Source organism: Bombina bombina, chromosome 7 (genome assembly GCF_027579735.1).
Source record: "Bombina bombina isolate aBomBom1 chromosome 7, aBomBom1.pri, whole genome shotgun sequence".
Taxonomy (NCBI): Eukaryota; Metazoa; Chordata; class Amphibia; order Anura; family Bombinatoridae; genus Bombina; species Bombina bombina.
Window position 1 is genome coordinate 515,121,859 of NC_069505.1, and position 23,808 is coordinate 515,145,666.

General features: G+C 38.2%; 1 protein-coding gene across 1 annotated transcript in view; it reads right to left on the reverse strand.

The window, feature by feature from the left end:
* Positions 1-272: 272 nt before the first annotated feature.
* The window catches only part of LOC128666934 (cytochrome P450 2F3), a 213,793-nt gene continuing 190,257 nt past the window's right edge, over positions 273-23,808 (reverse strand). The window contains exon 9 of the mRNA XM_053721755.1: positions 273-505. Within this exon, the coding sequence (XP_053577730.1) occupies positions 324-505 (182 nt within the window). The 3' untranslated portion in view covers positions 273-323. The remainder of the gene's footprint in view (positions 506-23,808) is intronic.

The following is a 23,808-nucleotide window of genomic DNA, read 5'->3' on the forward strand; positions in this document are numbered from 1 at the left end:
ATTTGTTTCCACTGAGAAGTAATCCCTGGGATCACATATGCACATTTGGAGTTGGCACTTTATCTTCAATTTACTTTTTTTGGATATATCCTTTTTGCACTAACACATTGTTTTTTGTTTGATTTATTATTGTTTGTGTTTTAACAGGTTAATAATTTTATTTTTGTATATTTAAAGAATTATAGAAACTGCTCTATAGCAAAACAAAAGTATCTGATATTATTACACACCCCTCTCTAATCTGAAAACAACCAAATAGAAAAAAAAACAAGTTATTATATAAGTTTGATTTTTATTCAAACCAAGATTCCTCCAACTCATCATCAGCGAGGTATGAAGCATATCTTGTATGGCCGGGGGATGCTTCCTACACCACGACTCTCAGGGGTGATATCAATGTCTTTTGGATCCACAATTGGCTTTGTTTTGAAGTTCTGGAGTATTGTGGTTATGAAGATAAATGATTCCATTAGCGAAAGACCCTCACCAAGGCAGAGTCGCTTCCCTGGGAATAGAAGATTAACTAGTTAATACATTTATTGTGGAAAAACTAAAGGTCTTCCTAATCACCTATGATGTCTATGCAGTGCCTATCTCATTGTATGCAGCCTTACAGTTTTATGCATCATCATCATTTTTTTGTGTACATACAATAACATAGAACCTGGAACCTTATGCCTCTTTTTCATCCCTCACTAATCAAGACACGGTTCTTGATACTAAAACATTTGCAGAAATTATCACAATTTGTCCTAGATTCAATAAAGACTCATTTGCAAAACTAATGTCTTGCTGCAAAAAATCTTACCACAAAATCACGACCCAAAAATGTTGGTATTCATAAAGATTTATACATGCCCCTTATCACAGCTGCAAGTAACAAGTGACACTACATTATAATAAAAAGATCCCCAAATATTTAGTAAAACTTCAATTCTTGGCACATACAGTTCCGCTATGAAGGATTTTACCAAAGAAAAAAATAAAGGTTTTCAAAACCTTACAGACAAAATTAATAAAAACATATTTTATGCTTACCTGATAAATTAATTTCTTTCTTGAGACAGTGAGTCCACGGATCATCTTAATTACTGTTGGAAATATCTCTCCTGACCAGCAGGAGGCAGCAAAGAGCACCACAACAAAAAAATGTTAAATACAACTCCCCTTACCCACAATCCCCAGTCATTCGACCAAGAGGAAAAGGAGAAAGGAAGTAATATAAGGTGCAGAGGTGCCTGATGTTTATAGAAGAATAAACTGTCTGAAATACAGGGCGGGCCATGGACTCATCGTGTCAAGAAAGAAATTAAATTTATCAGGTAAGCATAAATTATGTTTTCTTTCTAATGACACGGTGAGTCCACGGAGCATCTTAATTACTATTGGGAACCAATACCCAAGCTAGAGGACACGGATGATAAGGGAGGGACAAGACAGTTAACCTAAACGGAAGGCACCACTGCTTGAAGAACCTTTCTCCCAAAAGAAGCCTCAGCCGAAGCAAAAGTATCAAATTTGTAAAATTTTGAAAAAGTGACCAAGTAGCAGCCTTGCAAATCTGTTCCATAGAAGCTCAATTTTTAAAAGCCCAGGAAGAAGAAACAGCCCTGGTAGAATGAGCTGTGATTCTTTCAGGAGGCTGCTGACCAGCAGTCTCATAAGCCAAACAAATAATAATCCTTAACCAAAAAGAAAGAGAAGTGGCAGTAGCCTTCTGACCCTTCCTTTTCCCAGAATAAACAAAAAATAAGGAAGAAGACTGGGAAATAAAAAACTTTAAAGCACGAACCACATCATTTTATGAGAAAAAGGAATAGGACATAAGGAAGGAACAACAATCTCCTGATTAATATTCCTATACGAAACCACCTTAGGAAGAAAACCTAAGGCAGTACACAGAACTACCTTATCAGAATGAAAAATAAGAAAAGGAGAATCAAATTGCAAAGCTGAAAGCTCCGAAACTCTTCGGGACGAAGAAATAGCAACCAAAAGCAAAACTTTCCAGGATAAAATCTTTTTTTTTTTATTTATAATTATTTATTGACCAATTCAACATTCCATTTCATTGATAATACAAAAAGAAAAAAATAAAGCAAAATAAGGACATCAGGAGTCCCTGGTACAGTCGATACACTTACTCTTAGTATCACAACACACTTTTTGTCATCACAGTTTTATACATAGATTTAAACAAAACACACTGCTCCAGGCATTTGTGAATGTGTATCTGATTACATTAATGAGAGAAGAAAGATACTTCTGTGGAATCAATAATTGTTACCAAAACCTTATTTGCATGTTGAAATTGGGAATTTTCTTATATCATAAAAAATGAGATACAACCAAAAACAAGTCAAAACAAAACAGACCAACACGAGACAAAAAAAAAAAAAAAAATAATAGTTCTCCGAGCCCCTCTGTCTCCCGTCCCCACACCGACCCCCAATGGCTGACTACTCAGGATATTCATTATTCGCTATAGCTTGTTCCATATATATTGTACCCCTAAAAGGTGCAATTATCTGTCTCTGCATGTTTTCTGGTATATCTATAATTACACTTTTCCACTTGCAGAAAAATCTCTTGACTTGAGCTTCTGAGTTTACTGACGTATCCATTTGTTCCAAAATAATTTGATTTTGAAGCTTTTGCTTAAATTCTTTCAAACTTGGGGCTTTTTTAGACTTCCAATATTTCAGAATTAAGAGCCTTCCTGTAATAATTATAGTATTCAATTGGCGGATGTTTTTAAAAGCTGTCTCTTCTTGATTAATGAAAAAGAAAACATTCTTATCCGTTATTTGAAAATTACATTGATTAATTTTACTAGTCCAGTTACCTATCTTGTACCAAAAATTTTTAACTTTATAACAGTACCAGAAACAGTGCTGCAAATCTGCGCTATTATTCTTACACTTCTGGCAGGATGTCGTAGTTTTATCCCATTTAGCCTTTACCTGTGGAGTAATATAGATTCTATTTATAAATTTAGTATGTGTCTCCCTCCATGAGGTGGAAACTGTTGCTCTATCTATAAGGCTAAAGCTTTCTTGGATTCTTTCTGGCGATACCCGCCAAGTTTCTGCTAGTTTTTGTAGATTATTGAGGCCATTGTTAGAAATAATCAGCCTGTATATTGTTGAGATACTATACCTGCCTGCCTTAAAGAGATTTAAAATAGGTTCTATTGGGTCCCAGGCATCTATCGCCAGATTACTTTGTAATATTTCCTGTAGATAATGCCTAATTTGTAGAAAGGCGTAGAATTCTTTGTTTTTTATCTCATAATCCTGTTTTATTTTAGTAAAGGTCTTACAGGTCCATGATTCTTTGTCTATAAATTGATATACCTTGGTAATCCCTTTTTGAGCCCAGGTCTTAAATATACTTGAATCCAATGCTGGTTCAAAATTAGGATTTCCCAATATGGGTAAATAAATGGAAAAAGAACTATCAATGTCGAAAATCTGTAATATTCTCTGCCATGCAATAATTACCATCTGGACAGTAGGCAGACATTTAATTTTATAAGGCCATTTATCTCTAGGTATATGAAGAAGGGCAGTAAGGGAAAATGGGTATACTAAAACTCTTTCTAACGGAAGAGCTGCATAATAATCTGCTTCAGTTAACCAGTCTAAGGCAATCTTGCCAATACAGACTAAATTGTACATTTCTATGTCGGGTAACGCTAGCCCTCCTTCGGTTCTAAACAGCATGAGTTTCTTATATGAAATTGCCTTTCTTTTTTCCCCCCAAAGAAATTTTATACATTCTCGTTTAAATCTATTAAGGTCCTTTTGTTTTATTATTATTGGTAGATTTTGCATTAGGTACAACAATTTGGGGAATAATAGCATCTTAATTAAATTGATTTTGCCTGTCAACGTGAGTTTAAATTTAGCCCACTTTTCCATATATTGTTTTATTTTAAGGAAGATTGGTGGATAATTAAAGTCATACCAGTCTTCAAAATTAGTTGACAGTTTAATACCCAAATAGGTGAAATTATCTTTTGCTTCTTTAAAAGGAGAGATTTGTAATGAGTACTTGTTTTTATTTAGCCAATAAATTTCTGTTTTTGTAAGGTTGACTTTATAGCCTGAGAAGACCCCAAAATCTTGTAGTATTTGATTTAATGCGGGGATATTTTTTTTTGTATTGGATAGCAGTACTAATAAGTCGTCCGCGTATAGCAATGTTGTTATCTTTCTTTTACCTATTTTAATCCCCTCCAGTTCTTTTCTGAGCTGGATAGCCAGAGGCTCGAGCGCTAGATTAAATAAATAAGGGGACAATGGACATCCCTGCCTTGAACCCTTGTTTAAAGAAAAGTAGTCTGTAGTGGTATCATTAATAATAACTGCAGCTGACGATAAATGATATAATGCTTGTATAAATTGAAAGAAAGGGCCCTCGACTCCATATTTTTTTAATGCTGTAAATAGATGATCCCAGGTTATGGAGTCGAAGGCCTTCTCCGCATCAATTGATACTATTGCTGCGTCTATGTCTGTAGTATATAATTTCCTTTCTGCTTGTTTATGGTATATATTTAATACTAACTGGAGTTTGCGTAAATTGCGTGATGAGTTTCGGCCTGGCATGAAACCCACCTGATCTTTATGGATGAGGGATCCAATGACTTGTTTAAATCTATGTGCTATTATAGACATTAAAAGTTTATAATCACTATTTAATAGTGAAATCGGCCTATATGAACCTATTTCCTCTGGGTTTTTGTTTTTTTTAAGAATCAGAGTTATGAGTGATGCCGCAAAATATTTTGATCGTAGGTTATTTTTAATAAAAAATTGGTTAAATAAGGAAACTAATAGTGGGGAAATATCCTCCGCAAGTAATTTATAGAGTTCGGCAGGGAGTTGGTCTGGGCCAGCAGCTTTATTGGATGCCAATTTTTTAATTGCATTAGTTACTTCAAGTAGAGTGATGGGGAGGTTTAGTTCATCCAGACTCGATTTATCTAGTCTTGGGACCCCGATCTTATCCCAGAACTCGTTTTTAGCTTGCGTATCTATTACTGTCTCTGAGTAGACTTCCTTAAAATATGTGCCGATATAACTTTGAATTGCTGATTTATTTATGATACGACCTTCTGTGGTCTTAATGGCTATAATTGGTTCCTTCTTTTTTTTTTGCTCTAGTTAGATTGGCTAAAGCTTTACCTGCTTTTCCCCCATGTCTATAGAAAAAGAACCTCTTCCTAAGATCATCTTGTGCTACCTTTTGTGTCAGGAATAATTCTCTTTCTTTTTTAACTTTTTGGTATGATAACCAGAGCACCTCGGATGGATCACTAATATAGGAATTAAACGCATTACGTAGCTGTGAGGCAAGTTCTAAATCTCTGGCCATTTGCTTTCGTTTTTGTACTACCAAGTATGCTTTTATTTCACCCCTTATCACTGCCTTAAAAGTCTCCCAGAGTATTTCTGTTTTAACTTCACTTGTTTCATTAGTCTGCATGAATTCTATCCATTTTAATCTTATCCATGCCTTAAATTGTGTGTTTGAAACAAGATATCTGGGAAAAAAAAACCTACCAAGATTCATTTCCTGTGGGTTACAAAATTTAATGTGCAAAGTAATAATGGCATGATCTGAAATGAGTATTTCTTGTATTTCGGGTTTCAACTCTAAACGCAACATTTTATCACTTACTAAAAAATAGTCTAATCTAGACAATGTGCGATGTGCGTATGATTCACATGTAAATTTTTTCAGGTCTGGATTTTGAATCCGCCAGATGTCGTTAAGATGTAGTAAGTTAGAATTTTTTTTAAATATTTTCGTTTCTTGTTTGCTATTTTTATTTAGTGATGGCTTTAATCTATCTAATGTGGGGTATTTAGCTAAGTTTAGATCGCCTGCCACAATTAGATTCTCTGAAAAATGGGGTAGTAGTTTTCTTTGTAACTTTACCCAGAAGGCATTATCTGTTTTATTAGGGCCATAAATATTACAAAATGTAAATTTTGTCCCTGCTATTTCAAGTTGCATGATAAGATATCTTTCATCTTGGTCTATCTCCGTATTAAGTACTTTAAAGTTAATTTTTTTATGAAACAGAAGAGCGACCCCTTTTTTCCTATTTAAGCACGGTGTTCCCACTATTTCGCCTACCCAGTCAGTTTTGAGTTTACCTAGTTCGATTTCATTCAAGTGCGTTTCCTGAAGGAAAGCAATGTCTACTTTATATCTTTTTAACTGTTTTAATATCTTTTTGCATTTCTGTGGCGAAGTTATCCCCCCAACATTCCAAGAGGCAAGGTTAAGTATATTATTCATCTTTAAATGTATAGGTTATCTGTCACTAAGATCTTTCCATAAAAAGAGGGGTGGGTAATGGGGGGGGAGAGGAGGGGAGAGGAGAGAAAAAAAAAAAAGAAAAAACCTCTGTCACCAAACAATAAGACATAGTTAAAAAACAATAATACTGAACCGCATTGGGTTCCTTGGCCAAATTCAGCACAATAAACAATATACTTTGGCACGCCATATTAACATATTTATGGGTGATTTAGTATCATTCTCTTTATTCCTGTTCAATTTAAAGTGCAATGCTTTTCAATTTTGCAAATTCCTTAGCTTCCTCTGGGGTATTAAGTATCTTATTTTCTCCCTCTGTTAAAATCTTAATCTTTGCTGGATAGATGACCGTAGCTTTAATCCCTGCCTGAATTAATTTTGTGCATATTGGGGTTACTTCTTTCCGTTTTTGTGATGTCTCAGCTGAATAATCCTGAAACATTAAGATAGATTTACCTTCAAAAATTAATGGCGCTTTCTGTCTATAGCATTGCATAAATTTTACCTTTTCCTGAAAGTTTAAAAATCTGGCTATGATCGGTCTTGTTTTAGCTGTTCCATCTGGTAGGGTCTTAGGTGGTCCTAAGCGATGGGCTCTTTCAACTATTAGTGGTAATAAGTTAGGTGTTATTCCAAGTCTCTGGGGTATTAACAATGAGACCAGGTGTATTAAATCTTGAGGTTCACTCGCTTCTGGTATGCCCAGGATTCTAACATTGTTGCGACGTGAACGGTCTTCTAAATCAGTTAGTTTGTATTGTAAGCTTGCTATCTGTGTGTTCTGTTCCTTCATTATATGTTCTTGCATTATCTTAGCATCTTCTAAATCGGATATACGTTGTTCCGCTTCATTAAGTCTTAATGTAAATTGTTTAATTTCTGTTGTCAAATTATTTATATCTGCTTTGATTTGATCAAATTGTGGTAGCATAAGCTCTGCTATCTGTTTAACTATATCCTGTGATTCTAGGCTGGTAGTATCTGCTGTAGTGTTTGTTAGGGGCAGGTTCCCTGCATTATCAGTACTAGTTCTATTTTTCCTATCTCTGGCTTTGACTGGCATGTTTGGTGATTGTGTCTTGTAATTGGTGATAAATCTCTCCATATGCAGAGAGTTTAATGCAATGTGTTGTTACTTGAAAAGGGAAAAAGATAGGGTAAAAAGCAACAGACAGCGAAAAATAAGTGTTTAAACAAAAGAACTTAAAAAATAAGAAATTGTGGGTACTTGTGTTGGACTATGTCCTATGTATGTATATGTATTTCACTACACGTGCGCACCCGTTCCCTCTTGTATATACAAGTCAATTGTCCTTATAGGAAGAGGAGAAGTGAAAGAAAAAAGATTCCTTAAGTCTACTTAATTTAGAAAATAACAAAGCAGCTAATCCAATACCAGATAACCTTCAAAAATGTGTCTTAATTCTATAGATATTTCCAACCCTGGTAAGCCTAGGTTCCACTCTTCTCAAGTATTCTTATTCTGAGCAGCAAATATGCGTGACTTATAGGGAACCTTTAAGAACCTTTAAGAAGATCTATGCAAGAAAGAGGATTTATATATGCATCCTGACATGCAAGAGAATAAACCCCTCCAAAAGCAAACCTGGCTAAACAACTTTCAACTACTCTCAAAGTAATATTTCTTAATGCTATGTGTAGTTTCAAACCTAGTAAGCCTAAGTTTCAAGCATTTAGGTCTTCTTATTCAAAACGGTAAATAAATATAAGTGGCCTGTGGGGGACTTTTAGTAAGATAAATACAAGGGGAAGAATTTATGCAGGCATAGTAAAATACAATAGGGTAAACCCATCCAAGGAAATTTTTTTTTTTCCCCTTTTCCCTTCTTCTCTTCTTTTTTTTTTCCCCCTTTTTTCTTTTCCTTTCCCCTTTTTCCTCTTTTTAAAATTACTATCTCTAATTAGCGGTGCAGGGTATATACAACATGTAAATAGATTTTAGCGATTCCTTTTGTTTCTTTGCATTTAAACCAACCAATATCATTACATGTTCAACTCAAAAAAACACTGCAAGCTTTAGATTAAACTCTTTGGAAGCAATAAACAGTTGATTATTCAGCACAGAATGCAGCATGATGTATATACAACATGTAAATAGATTTTAGCAATTCCTTTTGTTGCTTTGCATTTAACCAACCAATATCATTACATGTTCAACAAAAAACACTGCAAACTTTAGTTTAAGCTCTTTGGAAGCAATAAACAGGTGATTATTCAGCACAGAATGCAGCATTATTTTAGCAAGACTGCCATGATTAGGGTTTATCATGTACTCATAAGATCGTTTTGAAACCTTTTTGTCTCTGTCTATGAATATAGTTGCCAGTTCAATGTGACAGGGCTCTCTACCGTTTCCTTTGATTATTGCAGTAGCTTGTTCCGTAGAGATATCACTCCAGTAGGGCCCTTTATATTTTTTAACCAAAATTTTAACAGTTAATCAGTTCCTGGGTCTACGATTAATGTTGCTGCAAGTTCCCCAGTATGACAAAGCTCTATTCCACCAGATATTCCATATTGATACACAGCCAAGGCCAATTTACTGCTTTAAGCCCCTTTCTATAGACATTTTGTAAGTGTCTCACTTCTCTGCAGTCTTTCGCCCCACACCAGCTCTCTTACTAGTGTCCATCAAATTGCGGATGGGCTGTTTAATTCTGCAGGGACTGAGGAAGATTACGGCTTTCTTATCTTACAGCGTACCCCCCTCCGGTTACCTTACCAGAGTCCACCAAATCGCGGCTGGGATACCTCTTTGTCACCACAGATCTCCAAACTTGTCATACTGCTGGCGTGACCATTTGTGCAGTTCACCACTCTTGTGCTCGTTGTTTTCAACCGTTTGGTCTCACCGTTGTTTGCACTATAGCGCTGTGTCTCCTGTGACCTCCTCAGTGATACCTTTAACCTCGGGCCAGATATCGGTCAGTATAGGCCTGGGGGAGAAGCCTTATTCCCCTGTGTAAGATTCGGGCTGCAAGTTGCTCTCTGCCAGAGCTTTGGTATCCGCCGGCCGTCTAAAGAACCACGGCCCCAAGGATGGCTTGCCGGTGTATTAGGAAGCGGTTGTACTCCTTCCCGCTCTGAGTATCGCCACGCTGACACCTTGCGTGGCTCCGCCCCTTCCGCTGAAAGCTCCGAAACTCTTCAGGACGAAGAAATAGCAACCAAAAGCAAAACTTTCCAGGATAAAATCTTAATATCCAAAGAATGCATAGGTTCAAAGGGAGCATGCTGAAGAACTCCAAGAACCAAATTAAGACTCCATGGAGGAGTAGCAAATTTAATCCTAGGCCTGACTCTAACTAGAGCCTGACAAAAAGACAACATCTGGCACATCTGCCAGGCATTTAGGTAACAAAATAGATAAAGCAGAAATTTGACCCCTCAAGGTACTAGCAGATAAACCCTTCTCCAAACCCTCCTCGAGAAAAGACAAAATCCTAGGAATTTTAACTCTATTCCAAGAAAAACCTCTAGAGTCACACCAATACAAATATTTAAGCCAAATCTTATAATAGATCTTTCTAGTCACAGGCTTACGAGCCTGAATCATAGTCTCAATAACTGATTCAGAGAAACCACATTTAGATAACATCAAGCATTCAATCTCCAAGCAGTCAGCTTCAGAGAAACGGGATTTGGATGAAGAAAGGGCCCCTGAAGAATAAGGTTCTTCCTTAACGGAAGTTTCCAAGGTGGAAGAGACGACATCTCCACCAGGTCTGCATACCAGATTCTGCGAGGCCATGCCGGAGCAATGAGAATCACCAATGCCCTCTCCTGTTTGACTCAAGCAATGACCCGTTAAAGGAGAGTGAACGGAGGAAAACATACGCTAGACTGAAGTTCCAAGGAACTGCAAGAGCATCTATCAATACTGCCTGAGTATCTCGAGACTTTAACCCGTACCTTTGAAGCTTGGCATTTTGACGAGATGCCATGAGATCCAGCTCCGGCTGCCCCCACCTGAGAATCAAGCAGGAAAATACCTCCGGATGAAGTTCCCACTCTCCTGGATGAAAAGTCTGATGAAATTCCGCTTCCCAATTGTCCACCCCTGGAATGTGGATCGCAGACAGACAACAATTGTGGGTCTCTGCCCACTGAATAATCCTGGCTACCTCTGTCATGGCCAAGGAACTCAGAGTTCCTCCCTGATGATTGATGTAAGCTGACGTAATATTGTCTGACTGAAATCTGATAAACTGGGCTGAAGCTCACTGAGGCCAGGCCAGAAGAGCATTGAAAATTGCCCTCAGCTCTAGAATATTTATGGGAAGAACCGACTCCTCCTGAGACCAAAGACCCTGAGCCTTTAATAAGCCTCAGACAGCTCCCCAACCCAAAAGACTGGCATCCATGGACATGATCACCCAGGCAGGTCTGTGGAAGCAGGTTCTCTGGGAGAGAAGATCCTGAGACAACAACCACAGTAGAGAATCTTTTGTCTCTTGATCCAGAACAATCTTTGGAGACAGATCCGCATAATCCCCGTTCCATTGTCTGAGCATGCATAACTGCAGAGGCTTGAGATGGAACTGAGCAAACGGAATGATGTCCATAACTCACACCATCAGACCAATGACCTCCATACACTGAGCCACTGACGGCCGAGGAGAGGCCTGAAGAATAAGACACAAATTTAAAATCTTTAATTTTCTGACCTCTGTCAGAAAAAAATTAATTTCTAGAGAATCTATAATGGTTCCCAAAAATACCACTCTTGTAGCCAGAATCAAGGAACTTTTTTCTAAATTCACCTTCCAACTGTGGGAGCACAGAAAAGACAACAATATCTCCATGTGGGAGCTTGCTTGTTGAAAATATGGCGCCTGAACCAGAATATCATCCAGATAAATCAACACTGCAACACCCTGCAACTGTAGAACTGCCAATAATGCTCCCAGAACCTTTGAGAAAATCCTGTTAGCCGTTACCAGACCAAATGGAAGAGCCACAAACTAAAAATGTTTGTCTAGAAAAGCAAATCTCAAAAACTTGTGATGATCCTTGTGGATAGGAATATGCAGATATGCATCCTTTAAATCCACTGTGGTCATGAACTGACCCTCCTGAACTAAAGGAAGAATAGAACGAACAGTTTCCATCTTGAAAGACGGAACTCTGAGAAACTTGTTCACACTCTTGAGATCCAAAATAGGACGGAAAGTACCCTCTTTTTTGGGAACTACGAACAGATTGAAATAAAAACCCAGACCCTGCTCCTGAATAGGAACTGGAACTATCACTCCCATATTGGAAAGGTCCTGGACACAACATAAGAACGACTTTCTCTTCATCTGGTTTACAGATAACCTGGAGAACCTGCCCTTGGGATAAGTCTTGAACTCTAGTTTGTAACCCTGGGATACTATGTCTACTACCCAGGGATCCAGGACATCCTGAACCCAAGCCTGAGCAAAAAAAGAAAGTCTGCCCCCACAAGATCCGGTCCCGGATCAGGGGAAGACCCTTCATGCTGACTGAGGCTTCTTAAATTGTTTCTCCTTATTCCAGGAATGATTGAACTTCCAGGAAGACTTAGAATGCTCCTGTTTGGAAGAAGAAGGGGAAGGCTTAGTTGAGAAGTTCCGAAAGGAACGAAAATTACTTTTGACGCTTTTGTTTATTTCTCTTATCCTGCCGCGCTAGTGACAGTAGCAATACACACAGCAGGTTGCCACTGCAACCCCTGGTGAACATACATCCTTTTAAGTAAAGCTTCAAGCTTCTTATCCATAGGATCTTTGAAGTAACAACTATCCTCAATAGGAATAGTAGTTCTCTTAGCCAAAGTGGAAATAGCTCCCTCCACTTTAGGCACTGTTTGCCAAGAATCTCTAAGAGAATCAGCAATAGCAAACATCTTTTTAAAAATTGGAGAAGGGGAAAAAAGGAATCCCAGGCTTCTCCCACTTCTGTGCAATAATCTCTGAAGTGCGGTCAGGAACAGAAAATACCTCCACTGTGGAGGGGACATCAAAATATTTATTAAGTTTACTTGATTTCTTAGGATCCACTACAACCATAGAATCAGAATCATCCAAAGTAGCCAAAACCTCCTTAAGTAACAAACAGAGGTGCTCTAATTTAAATCTGAATGACACAACTTCAGCATCAGAAGAATGAAATATACTGTCAAAATCTGAAATCTCACCCTCAGACATTAAAGAAGAATCCTCTTCCTCAGACTTCTGAGAAGAGACATTAGAATAGGTCACCCCTGAAACAGAGGTCTCTAAAGTCTTACATTTCATCTTACGCTTCCCCTGAAACATAGGAAAAGCAGATAAAGCTTCAGAAACTGCAGAAGATATATGAGTAGCCATATCTTGCAAATAAACTCCAGCTGGAGCATGAGAGGAAACAGAGGGCAATGCATGTGAGGCAGACACCGGTATGGATGCACATGAACAGCATCCTCTCTAGACAATAACAGCTCAGATTAAAAAAGTTTATCTTTATAATGCAATGTTCTCTTAATACATGAGGATCAGAAAGGAATAGGAGGGTCCACATTAGCCCCCAAACATAGAGTACAAATAACATTTTGCAGGGCCTCTTGGTCCATCAAAACACAAAATAAATCCTAAATGAATAAATTTACTCTCTTGAAAAGAAAAATTCAAAAAGACGTTACTATCCCTTTAAGTAACGTTAATACCGCAGACTTCAACTTTATAAAACTTTATAAAAATATGCACAAATGAATAAATAAATATGGGCACTTCTACACCTCAGCTAGATTGCTGAAGTGCCTACCTGAATCTGCTGATCGAACGGATGAAAATAGGAACGATCCGGACTGAAAACCGCTTTGCAAGAAAAACAGCCACTTGTACACAGCCCAGAGCCGCACTCAAATAAAACTGACACTTCCAGTATAAAAAAGCACGCAAAAACTACCGCCTAAGCAAGCTCCCACCCACAAAAAACATCACAAAACACCCGGACATACATAACTCTTCCCTGGGAAAAAAAAATGTAGCCAAAACAGACTCGCATATAACGAAACAAACAATCCTGAGCCACCATTGCCCTGTATTAAAGCCTCTCACTAGAAAACAGATTAACCATTTAAGTGCCAATATAAGAATATGAAACATAACATAGCACTTTCCAAAAAAGTAACTGCCTGGCAGCAGGCAGTTCACAAAGTTTACGAGGCACCCTCCTCCTATGGACCTGTGAAAAAAGAAAAGACCATGCAAACTCAAACAGGCCTTCTGACAAGGGCAGCAATAAATCAATTGGGGGGCATGCCCCCCAAGTTCCCAAATGCTTAAAAGCCACCAATGCTCTACTGAAGAGACTGAAATGGAATATGGCTTAACCCTTAGCAAAGATCAGAACATCTTGTCCTGCTTTGAAAAATAAACTCTTCATTGTAGAAAATCACAGACACCTATTTTTATCACCTCCTTGCAACTACTATAGGCAAAGAGAATGACTGGGGATTGTGGGTAAGGGGAGTAGTATTTAACAGTTTTTTTGCTGTGGTACTCTTTGCTGCCTCCTGCTGGTCAGGAGAGATATTCCCAACAGTAATTAAGATGATCTGTGGACTCACCGTGTCATTAGAAAGAAAAAAAAATAACTATAAATAAAGTTCTAACGTGAAAAACTTTAAAAAGAAATAAAAATGAGACAACATGGTCAGATTTGTAACAGCGAAATGCGACCATGAGATAACATACTTCTAAGGGCAATAGATTGTTTATAAATTCTGCACGCTGGACTGAAATTTAGAACGCTCCAAAATGCTCATAGCCACCTACTAAATACACTATTCATTCTATCTAATGTGACTAGTTTACCATAATCAAACACTTATGAAAAATATTTTACAAGTGCATTTATATAAACTGTTTTGCAAGAGTGTTTCCTAAAGCGACATATTACCTATATGCTAAATCACTTGAAAATGATGCAGCATAACTCTAAAAAGCTGACAAGAAAATATCACCTGAACATCTCTATCTTCTTACAAGAGTAAGTGCTCTGGTAAAAGTTATACTTTAGCTTCTGTCCAGCAAGTTGAAAAAAACACACACAAAAAAAGAAAAAAAAACAACAATAGCCAATCATTATCAGCAATGCTGAGATCATGCTTTGCTGAGATCTCCTGAGATTGTCTGAGATTTTATTGTAAACTTCTTTAAACTGAATAGGAAAAAAACATGACTGTGCCTACACATGCCATATGCACTCTCCCTTGCAAGTCCTGGGACTAGTATCCCGATTGGCTGCTTAAAGTCTCTCAACAGTGCGGTGTAAATACTTAGGAAATTTTGAAGTAAATATTTTTTTTAAATAGAGATGTTCAGGTGATATTTTCTAGTAAGCTTTTAACAGTTATACTGCATCACTTTCAAGTGCTTCAACATTTGGGTATTAGGTCCCCAAGTGTTACAGTTGTTATTGTTTTTTTCACGTTGGTAGTGGTTCACTTTGGATTGTTTGAGATATTATCCATTGGGTACTTCACTCAAACAAATAGATTAAAATGTATGGAACGCCCAGTAATAAAACAATGAATAAGATCGGTAAAGCGATGCTCAATGAATTGCAAACACAAACTCACCTTTATGAATCCATCACAACCTTCTATTAAAGGGACATTAAACACTAAACATATTTCATGCAACTCTTTAATTATGGGTGCCACCATTTTGGAACTTAGGTTATTCTGTAGAAGAGTTGCTATACATTTCTCAACACATCAGTACGGGAATGCAATGAAAGGTAAATATCAACATGGCTGCACTCATGACTAGCAGGAGGTGAGAATAACCTTAAAATTATGCTAATTAAATGTATTTAGGGCCAGATTACAAGTGGAGTGGTAATTAACACTCCCGCTAGAGTGTTAACTTCGCTAGACTTTTACTTTTTGCGGGCTTTGGGCTGGTATTACAAGTTGAAAGTACAAAATTTAGTGCGCTTGCGAAAGCATTAAAAGTATAACTTCCGGTCATGCGGCCACGTTAACTTATTCTCTCCATAGACTTGAATGGAGAGCACTGTTTAGAAAAAAAAACGTACCCATACATGCACGCTAACCCGAACTGATATCAATATTATACATTCCAATGTTCAGCACATTGAAATATATGTATGTTTAAGTTTATATACACTTATGCACAAACACACACACAGTGGCAAGAAAAAGTATATGAACCCTATGGAATTAGTTGTTTTTCTGCATGAATTGGTCATAAAATGTCAACTTATCTTCATCAAAATAACAAGTATAGACAAACACAATATGCTTAAGCTAACAACATACAAACAATTACAATCTTTCAAGTCTTAATTGAACACATCCCATTTAAAAAATTGACAGTGCTGTGGGAAAAAAAGGAACACTTGGATTTAATAACTAGTTGATCCTCCTTTGTAAGCAATAGCCTGAACCAAGAGTTTCCGGTAGCTGGAGGACCACTCTTCCTTACAGAACTGCTTCAGCTCCACCATATTCTTAGGATGTCTGGTGTGAACAGCTCTCTTGAGGTCCTTCCACAGCATTTCTATGAGGTTATGGTCTGGGCTCTGACTGGGTCTCTTCACAAAGGCAGATTTTATTTTTTTAAGTTATTCTGAAGTGGATTTATTTGATGCCCTACTGCATCACAGAACGTCTACTGAGATTCAGCTGGTGCACAGCCAACATGATATTATGCTGTAGAATATCTTGATAAACTTGGGAATTCATTTTTCCTTCTATAATGGCAAGTAGTTCAGGCCTTGAAGCAGCAAAGCAGAGCAAAATCATGATGCTCCCTCCACCATTCTTAACCGTTGGGATGATGTTTTCATGTTGGTATTCAGTGCCATTTTTATGCCTTACATACTGCTGCATGTTCTTCCCAAACAACTCGACCTTAGTTTCATCAGTCCACAAAACATTTTCCCAGTAGCGTTGTGGAGTGTCAAGGTGGTCTTTGGCATAATTTAGGTGTACAGCAATGTTTTTTTGTGAAAGCAGCGGCTTTCTTCATGGTGTCCTGCCATGGACACTATGCCTGTTCAATGTTTTCCATATAGAAGATTCATGAACAGCGATGTTAACCAGTTCCAATGATTTCTTCAAGTTTTTACGCTTTCTTTTCTTGTTAGAGCAAGTTTGAGCTGTTCTTTTTATGAGATCTTTAGTTTCTTGACAATTTCTCACATGGAATATATTTAATATTTACATTACACACCCTAAGAACTTATTATTCAAGTGCGCTAACCCGACACTGCGTTAGACCTACATCTCTAAACCTGAATCAGGAATCACATTTTACATTCCAATGTTCTTCACATAGAAGAAAATGCTAAATATATATTTATGTATTTTTATAACCCCTACCCTTAACATCTATCATCTTGCACTAACTCGAAGAGGGTAAATTGCGATTGTGCTCGAACTAATGTATTTACTTTCAACTTGTAATACGAGCATTTTTCTGCTGCACGGTAAACAAAAATAAAAAAGCCAATATAGATGATGCTCTACATTTATTGCTCCACTTATCTAATCTGGACCTTTAGTGTTTAATGTTTTTTTTTTAATATAGAACTAACTCAACAGAACTAACAGGACTCAGAACAAGAAATTGGCCCATGTACCTCTCCACAGCTCACAGTTCCCTTCAATACTTTGGCCTCTATTTATCATTGGTCTTGCGGACCTGATCCGACAGTGCGGATCAGGTCCGCAAGACCTGGCTAAATGCGGAGAGCAATACGCTCTCCGCATTTAACATTGCACCAGCAGCTCACAAGAGCTGCTGGTGCAACGCCACCCCCTGCTGACTCACGGCCAGGCCGCCAGCAGGGAGGTGTCAATCAACCCGATCGCACTCAATCGGGTTGATTTCCGTCGATTTCTGTCCGCCTGCTCAGAGCAGGCGGACAGGGTTTTGGAGCAGCGGTCTTTAGACCGCTGCTTCATAACTTGTGTTTCTGGCGAGTCTGAAGACTCGCCAGAAACACGGCCCTTCAAGCTCCATACGGAGCTTGATAAATATGGGCCTTTATATGAATTAGAGACAACTCTAGAACAATATACAATTCAATTAAATGAATGTTTTATTCACTTTATAATTTGTAGTTTATAAAATGTTGAGTAAGCTTTGTATATTTTGTTCTAGTGTATTCAGTTTACTGTTTTACTGGAAGAGTTGCATAAACTAAACTAGTAGTGAATAAAATTGAAATGACAGCAGCCACATGGTATTTTTATTACTATTTATACAGAATACTTTTTACAGTGCTGGGTGTTGCCATGTTATAACAGCTTCTGCAGAACCCCTCTACTTTATATGGGAAACACTTCACAGTGAATTCTAGCTTTAGAATATTTTCTTTAAAAGTCCATTGAGTAGTCCTTTAGATATAATGGACAAAATTAACTAAATTTATTTACAGTCTCTTTAGCCTTTCCAGATTCACCAGTTCCTATGGGGGTTTTTTGTTTTAGATTTTTTACTTGCCAGCCTCACTAAAGCTTCCTAGAGGCCAATGCATTGACTTCTTAGAATAAGTAATTCTAAGAAGTCAACTAGTGACTAATTTATCTTAGGAATAATGATAATTAGAAGTTGAAAAGGCTTTTATTATTATTATTCGCTCAAGGGCAAAATTTATAGCTTTCTCCAGCCTCTGTAGTTTCACCAGACTATGCTATTATATGCAGCTGATTTACTAAAGCTCATCCATCTCCCCATTCTTTTGTAAATCATGCACAGGATAACATAGAAACTGGCAAAGCTGGAGAGGCTGCTGCAGCTGGAGATGCAGGAGGGAGCTTTATTGCAAAGAATAAAATGAATTAGGAAAACTGGAGAGGCTGTAAGTCTGGAAGGAGCTCTACTCCAATCAGTTAATCAGAATTACATAGATAATACAAAAATAATAATAATTTAGATACTATTGGGTACGCAAACTAAAAAGCATTTAAAATAAAATATAAGCAATTTCACAATAAATATAATAACATTACAAATGTGTGACTCAAATATAACTAAAATAAGTTAATAAAATAGGATCAAAGTCCATAGTCATATTCTTTTCTAATGGTGATTGTTTAACACACCTGTAGCAATGTCAGTATCTGTCCAGGTAAGGACCCAGCAGGTGAGAAGTGACTATATTACACCTTTTTGTCTCAACACGTTGGCTGAGACCCAGGATGCAACTATAAAAGTTCAAGCTGAGGCCTGGTCAGACTGGCAGAAGTTGGAAACTTGTGGACAATGATGTACAGAATTGAGTTATAAAAGAAGGTCAATAAACAGGCAGAGATTGTCAACCAAATCGGGATCCAAAAAAATAGTAAAGAAAAAAACAGGAAACAAGTAAAAAATTCAGAACAAGCAGCAGACTCGTTCAACACCAAGGAACAAATATCCAATAAACGGGCAAAACATGGACACTGTTATGTCAAATTATAGAGGAAAACTTGGACCATGATGACAAGAAAAATAAGTTGTCCCATAGCTTCAACAATTATTCAACACACACCAACAAATGACTCAGCAGTTGAAAAAACAAACATACGGCTAGATTTGGAGTTTGGCTGTAGATGGGTTGCTAACGCCACGCGTGTTTTATGTCTAACGCACGGCATTGTTTGACTCTGGTATTTAGAGTTCAAAAAAGACCATCTAACGATGCTCCAAACGCGTGTATGTCACACGCGGAATCCTGCCCGCGTTAGACAGTCTCCCATAGAGATCAATGGAAAAGCAAAAAAATAGCTTTTTTCACCTAACACTCGATCTCGCGAGAAATACGCACGGCTCGGTCATATGACGCATACCACATCATGCACAACAATAACACGCCGCAAATGTCACAACAACAATCAATCAACAAAGCACACAAGCATTACACATTCACAAGCGGGGGGATTTTTAATAAAATTTAATATGGGGAATACGCATATACTTTAAGATGCGGAAATTCGCAAAATAACAACAAGGAATAAAAAATATATACATACACTAGAAAAATAATCGCATTCAATATCACTATATATTAGGACAAACATACATATACAACACTTCACTAATAACACACCATCGCTAATTCACATTTAAACAGAATACTATTGGACAATGTTAGAGAAATCGAGCACTATGACATCATCGCATTCTACACATTCCACAAATACTAACTCCAAATGAGCATGCGCAAATTCACACAACTAATACACATTGCACTAATATTAATTGCTAATAAAGCACACCTGAACACAATTTACAATGGAAATTGGTACATCATTAAACATTTACACAGGGTATATAAGCACCACACAAGCAGGGCTTCTTTGACTGTGTTGCTGGTGGGTCTTTGGAGATTGGAGGTTTAAGATTAGAGAGTTTGTGCATTATTGTGAGTGAGTTAGTGTTAGCGTGAGAGAGTCAGTTGTTAGTGTTATCGTGAGTGAGTTAGTGGGAGTTACTGGGAGTGGGAGAGAGTCTGTTAGTGGGAGCGTGAGTGAGTTAGTGGTAGTGGGAGTTGTTAGTGAGAGTTGTTAGTGAGAGTTAGTGCTAGTGGGAGCGTGAGTTAGTGGTAGTGGGAGTTAGTGAGAGTTAGTGGGAGTGTTTGTTAGTGAGAATTAGTAGTAGTGTGTTAGTGAGAATTAGTAGTAGTGTGAGTTAGCGAGCGAGTGATTTTTCTGTACACGTAACACATTTACACGCAAACACATTCAATACATACATACACTTATCAATAACACTACATACACTCCATACCCCATACCCCCTCATACTACACTCCATACCCCATTCCCTGTAGTCCCATTCCCTTTCATCCCATTTACTCTTATGCCATACCCCATACCCATCCCATCCCCTAGTTACATTTAGTTTACATATCCTCCTTTTAGTCTTCTTCTTCTTTTGGTTTATTTAAATACTCCTTACCCTCTTTGTTTTTTTAGATCCCTCTCACACTTTCAGCACTTTTTTTGTCTTTTTAGTTCTTTATTTTGACCCCCTTTCATTTCATCACACTCACTTTTTGTTTGATTATTTGGGGTTTAGTTTAGGGAACAGATGGAGGGCAGGCAGGGGAGAGGTAGAGGGGGGAGGAGATGGAGGGGGAGAGGAACAGGGCAGGAAGGGGGGCAGGAAGCGGGGGTGGAAGCGGTGGGTGGACCCAGCCACTTGGTTCAAGATGAACAAGTGGCTGGTCCCAGTGGCGGACAGAGTAGGGCTTCACAGTCCGGGAAACAGGGCATCGTCACAGGGGAAGGCCAAGGTGACTAGGGAGGCAAGGTTTTCGATGGAGGAGAAGGAGGCCCTCGTAGAGGCCTATATGGCCAGGTATAGGAGGCTGCAGCACCAGAAGACTACCCCGACTGACAAGAGGAGGCTCTGGAATGAGATAAGGAATGCAGTCAATGCAGTGGGTGGCCGGAACAGAGATATGGACTCTATAAAACATCGCTACCGGGACTGTAAGATGAATCTCAAGAAAAAGTTAAGCCTGGAGGCACGACATTCCGCAGGAACCGGTGGCGGACCTGCCCTGGAAATAGAGTACTGCCGATGGGAGGAAATGTTGCGGCCCAGCATCTCCGAGGTGGATGTAGTCGTATCGGAGGAATTGATACCGGGAACCTGCCATTCTCATCTGACGGTAAGCTCATTGAAGAATAAATTCACATACGAATGTATTTCAAGGGACACTATACGCCAACCTTTACTTTCATGATTGAGGTAGCGAATACAATTTGACAAAACATTCAAATGTACTTATATTACCTAATTTGAATCATTCTTGAGATATATTTTAATGAAGAAATAGCCATGCACACGGTGAAACAATCACAGGAGGCAGCTGTATTCAGCTATCATCATCTTCTAAGCATATTTAGATATGCTTTTCAGCAAAGAATATCCAGAGAATGAAGCTAATTAGATAAGAAAAGTACATTAGAAAGTTGATTATAAATGTATGCTTCTAAATCATGAAAGATAAAACATTGGGTTTCATGTCCCTTTAAGGATCAGATTAATGCTATAACGTTCTTTACACGCATTCACAATTACTTTGCGGTTACATCAGTATCTAGGCTATAGGTTAGGTGTGCATTTAAACAGACTGAAAACAAACGCTAAAACATTCAGATTGACCAGAGATATCACAAACACGGTTTAGAAAATGCGGAAATCGTATTGATTGTTAGATTTCAAAGTGGATTAATGATTCTGCATTTGTAATTGTATCGTAAGCTAAGTCATTTAAAGCTTGATTTGCAAATATGCTAATATATACATTTTTTTTTCTAATATACAGAGTCTGGGGAGGAGGCAGCACAACAAATACAGCCTCCTCCATCTCCCCGGGATGAGAGTGGTGGGGAGGAATTTCCACTTCGGAGGGAAGAGGCCCCCCGTGACGAAGAGGGCACGGAAGCAGATGAAGAGGCCCCGGAAGCAGAGGAGGAGGCAGCGGAACCAGAGGCCCCTCAAGGACCCGCACCCCGCCGTGCACGGGTACCCCGCCAAGCACAACAAGAGGAAATAGCGGAGGTGCGGGTTCTACTGGACTACATAGACCAGATGCGTAACTCCTGGATACAAAATATCGAAGGCCGAATCGAATTCTTGATGGACAAAACCAAATAATTGAAGGCCAAAACCAAATAATAAACATACTTAATAGAATCGAACAAGGGCAAAACAGAATCATTAATCTACACCAAGAGATGTTCAATTTTTTCCGGGAGGCGCATGCTGGTCTGCCTCCTGGTCCGCCTCCTGCTGCTGGGCCTCCTGCTGCTGGGCCTCCTGCTGCTGGGCCTCCTGCTGCTGGCCCATCTCCTCCTCTTCAGCCATCTCCTCCTCTTCAGCCATCTCCTCCTCTTCAGCCATCTCCTCCTCTTCAGCCATCTCCTCCTCTTCAGCCATCTCCTCCTCTTCAGCCATCTCCTCCTCCTCAGCCATCTTCTCCTCCTCAGCCATCTTCTCCTCCTCAGCCATCTTCTCCTCCTCAGCCATCTTCTCCTCCTCAGCCATCTTCTCCTCCTCAGCCATCTTCTCCTCCTCAGCCATCTTCTCCTCCTCACCTTGGTCGTCCCAGTACTCTTCCTTCCACTCTTCCCACAACATCTCCAAGGAGAACTCTTCGGAGTCGGCAGTTGCCCCTCCCAGAGCCTCGGCCCCGTGGGAAGAGGGGAAGGAAGAGGAAGTAAGTATTTGTTTTCATGTTTAATGTTTTTTTTCTTTAATGTGTAATGGATAGGTATGTGATGATGTGGTTTTCATACACTTGTGGACCACACTCTGTATATAATCTACTTCTATGGGACCGGGTCCATGGAGGCAGATTGTTTGCAGAGTGTGGGTTATAAGTGTGTGAAAACCACATCATCACATACCTATCCTTGTTCATGATATTGATTGGTTTCTGTGATGTGATGTCCAAACTGTTTCCCGAATCGCAAAAAAAATTACCATTACAATTATCCATGATGGCATATTACTGTTTGAATGCCAATAACACAGCTTAAAGGGACAGTCAGAAAATTATTGATTACAAAGAAAACACTGTATTACGCATTATCAAGTTGGAAACAACAAAACATGGAGAAATACGTGTGCTTACCCTTGTATCTATGACTATGAAAAATGACCACTTATTTGTTGTTCTGACATAACAACATTTTAGATATCAATGATCAATACATGGTAAATAATATGCTGTATGAGCACAAGGATTTACATATACAAATGCTATCCAAATGCCCTCTAGTGGTCAAATTGCATAATGATTACATGCACTCTTCAAGCTCGAAGAAATGAGCACACGAACCTCATATGTTTAGCTAGCAAATTAAAATAAACACAGACAAATGATTAATTGGTGAGAAACATTTGATATCATTGATATTACAAAATTGACTTTTTTAATAATGCAAAACATTATTTGATTTCTAAACTGTCCCTTTAACAAAATTACATATGCTAACATAGAATATTTGCAGATTGTTGGTATATCTACATGTACTTGTTCAAACAATAAATATTGAAAACTGATTTATATTGACGTGTTAAATAAAGTCTATTTTCTTAAAGAGACATTATTGTGTTAATTTCTTTTTAGAAAGACATTTGTTTTAACAATGAATATGGTTTAAAGTCCTTTTAGGAGTGGGGGGGGAAAATATGCTAACAATAATATATTTGGAGATTAACCAATGTGGAACTCATACATGATACAAAAATAAACATTTGCATTAAAGGGACAGTATACTATATTTTTAACAGAACTGCATGTAATAGACACTACTAGAAACAACAAGATTAACATATACTGATATCAATATTACAAAGCTTTAAACACTTTCGAAGAAAATCGGGTTATCTCTATTGAAAATATAGATGAACCCCCATTACAACCGTAAAACAAGACAATACACCATCATACACAAAACAGGAGAAAGCT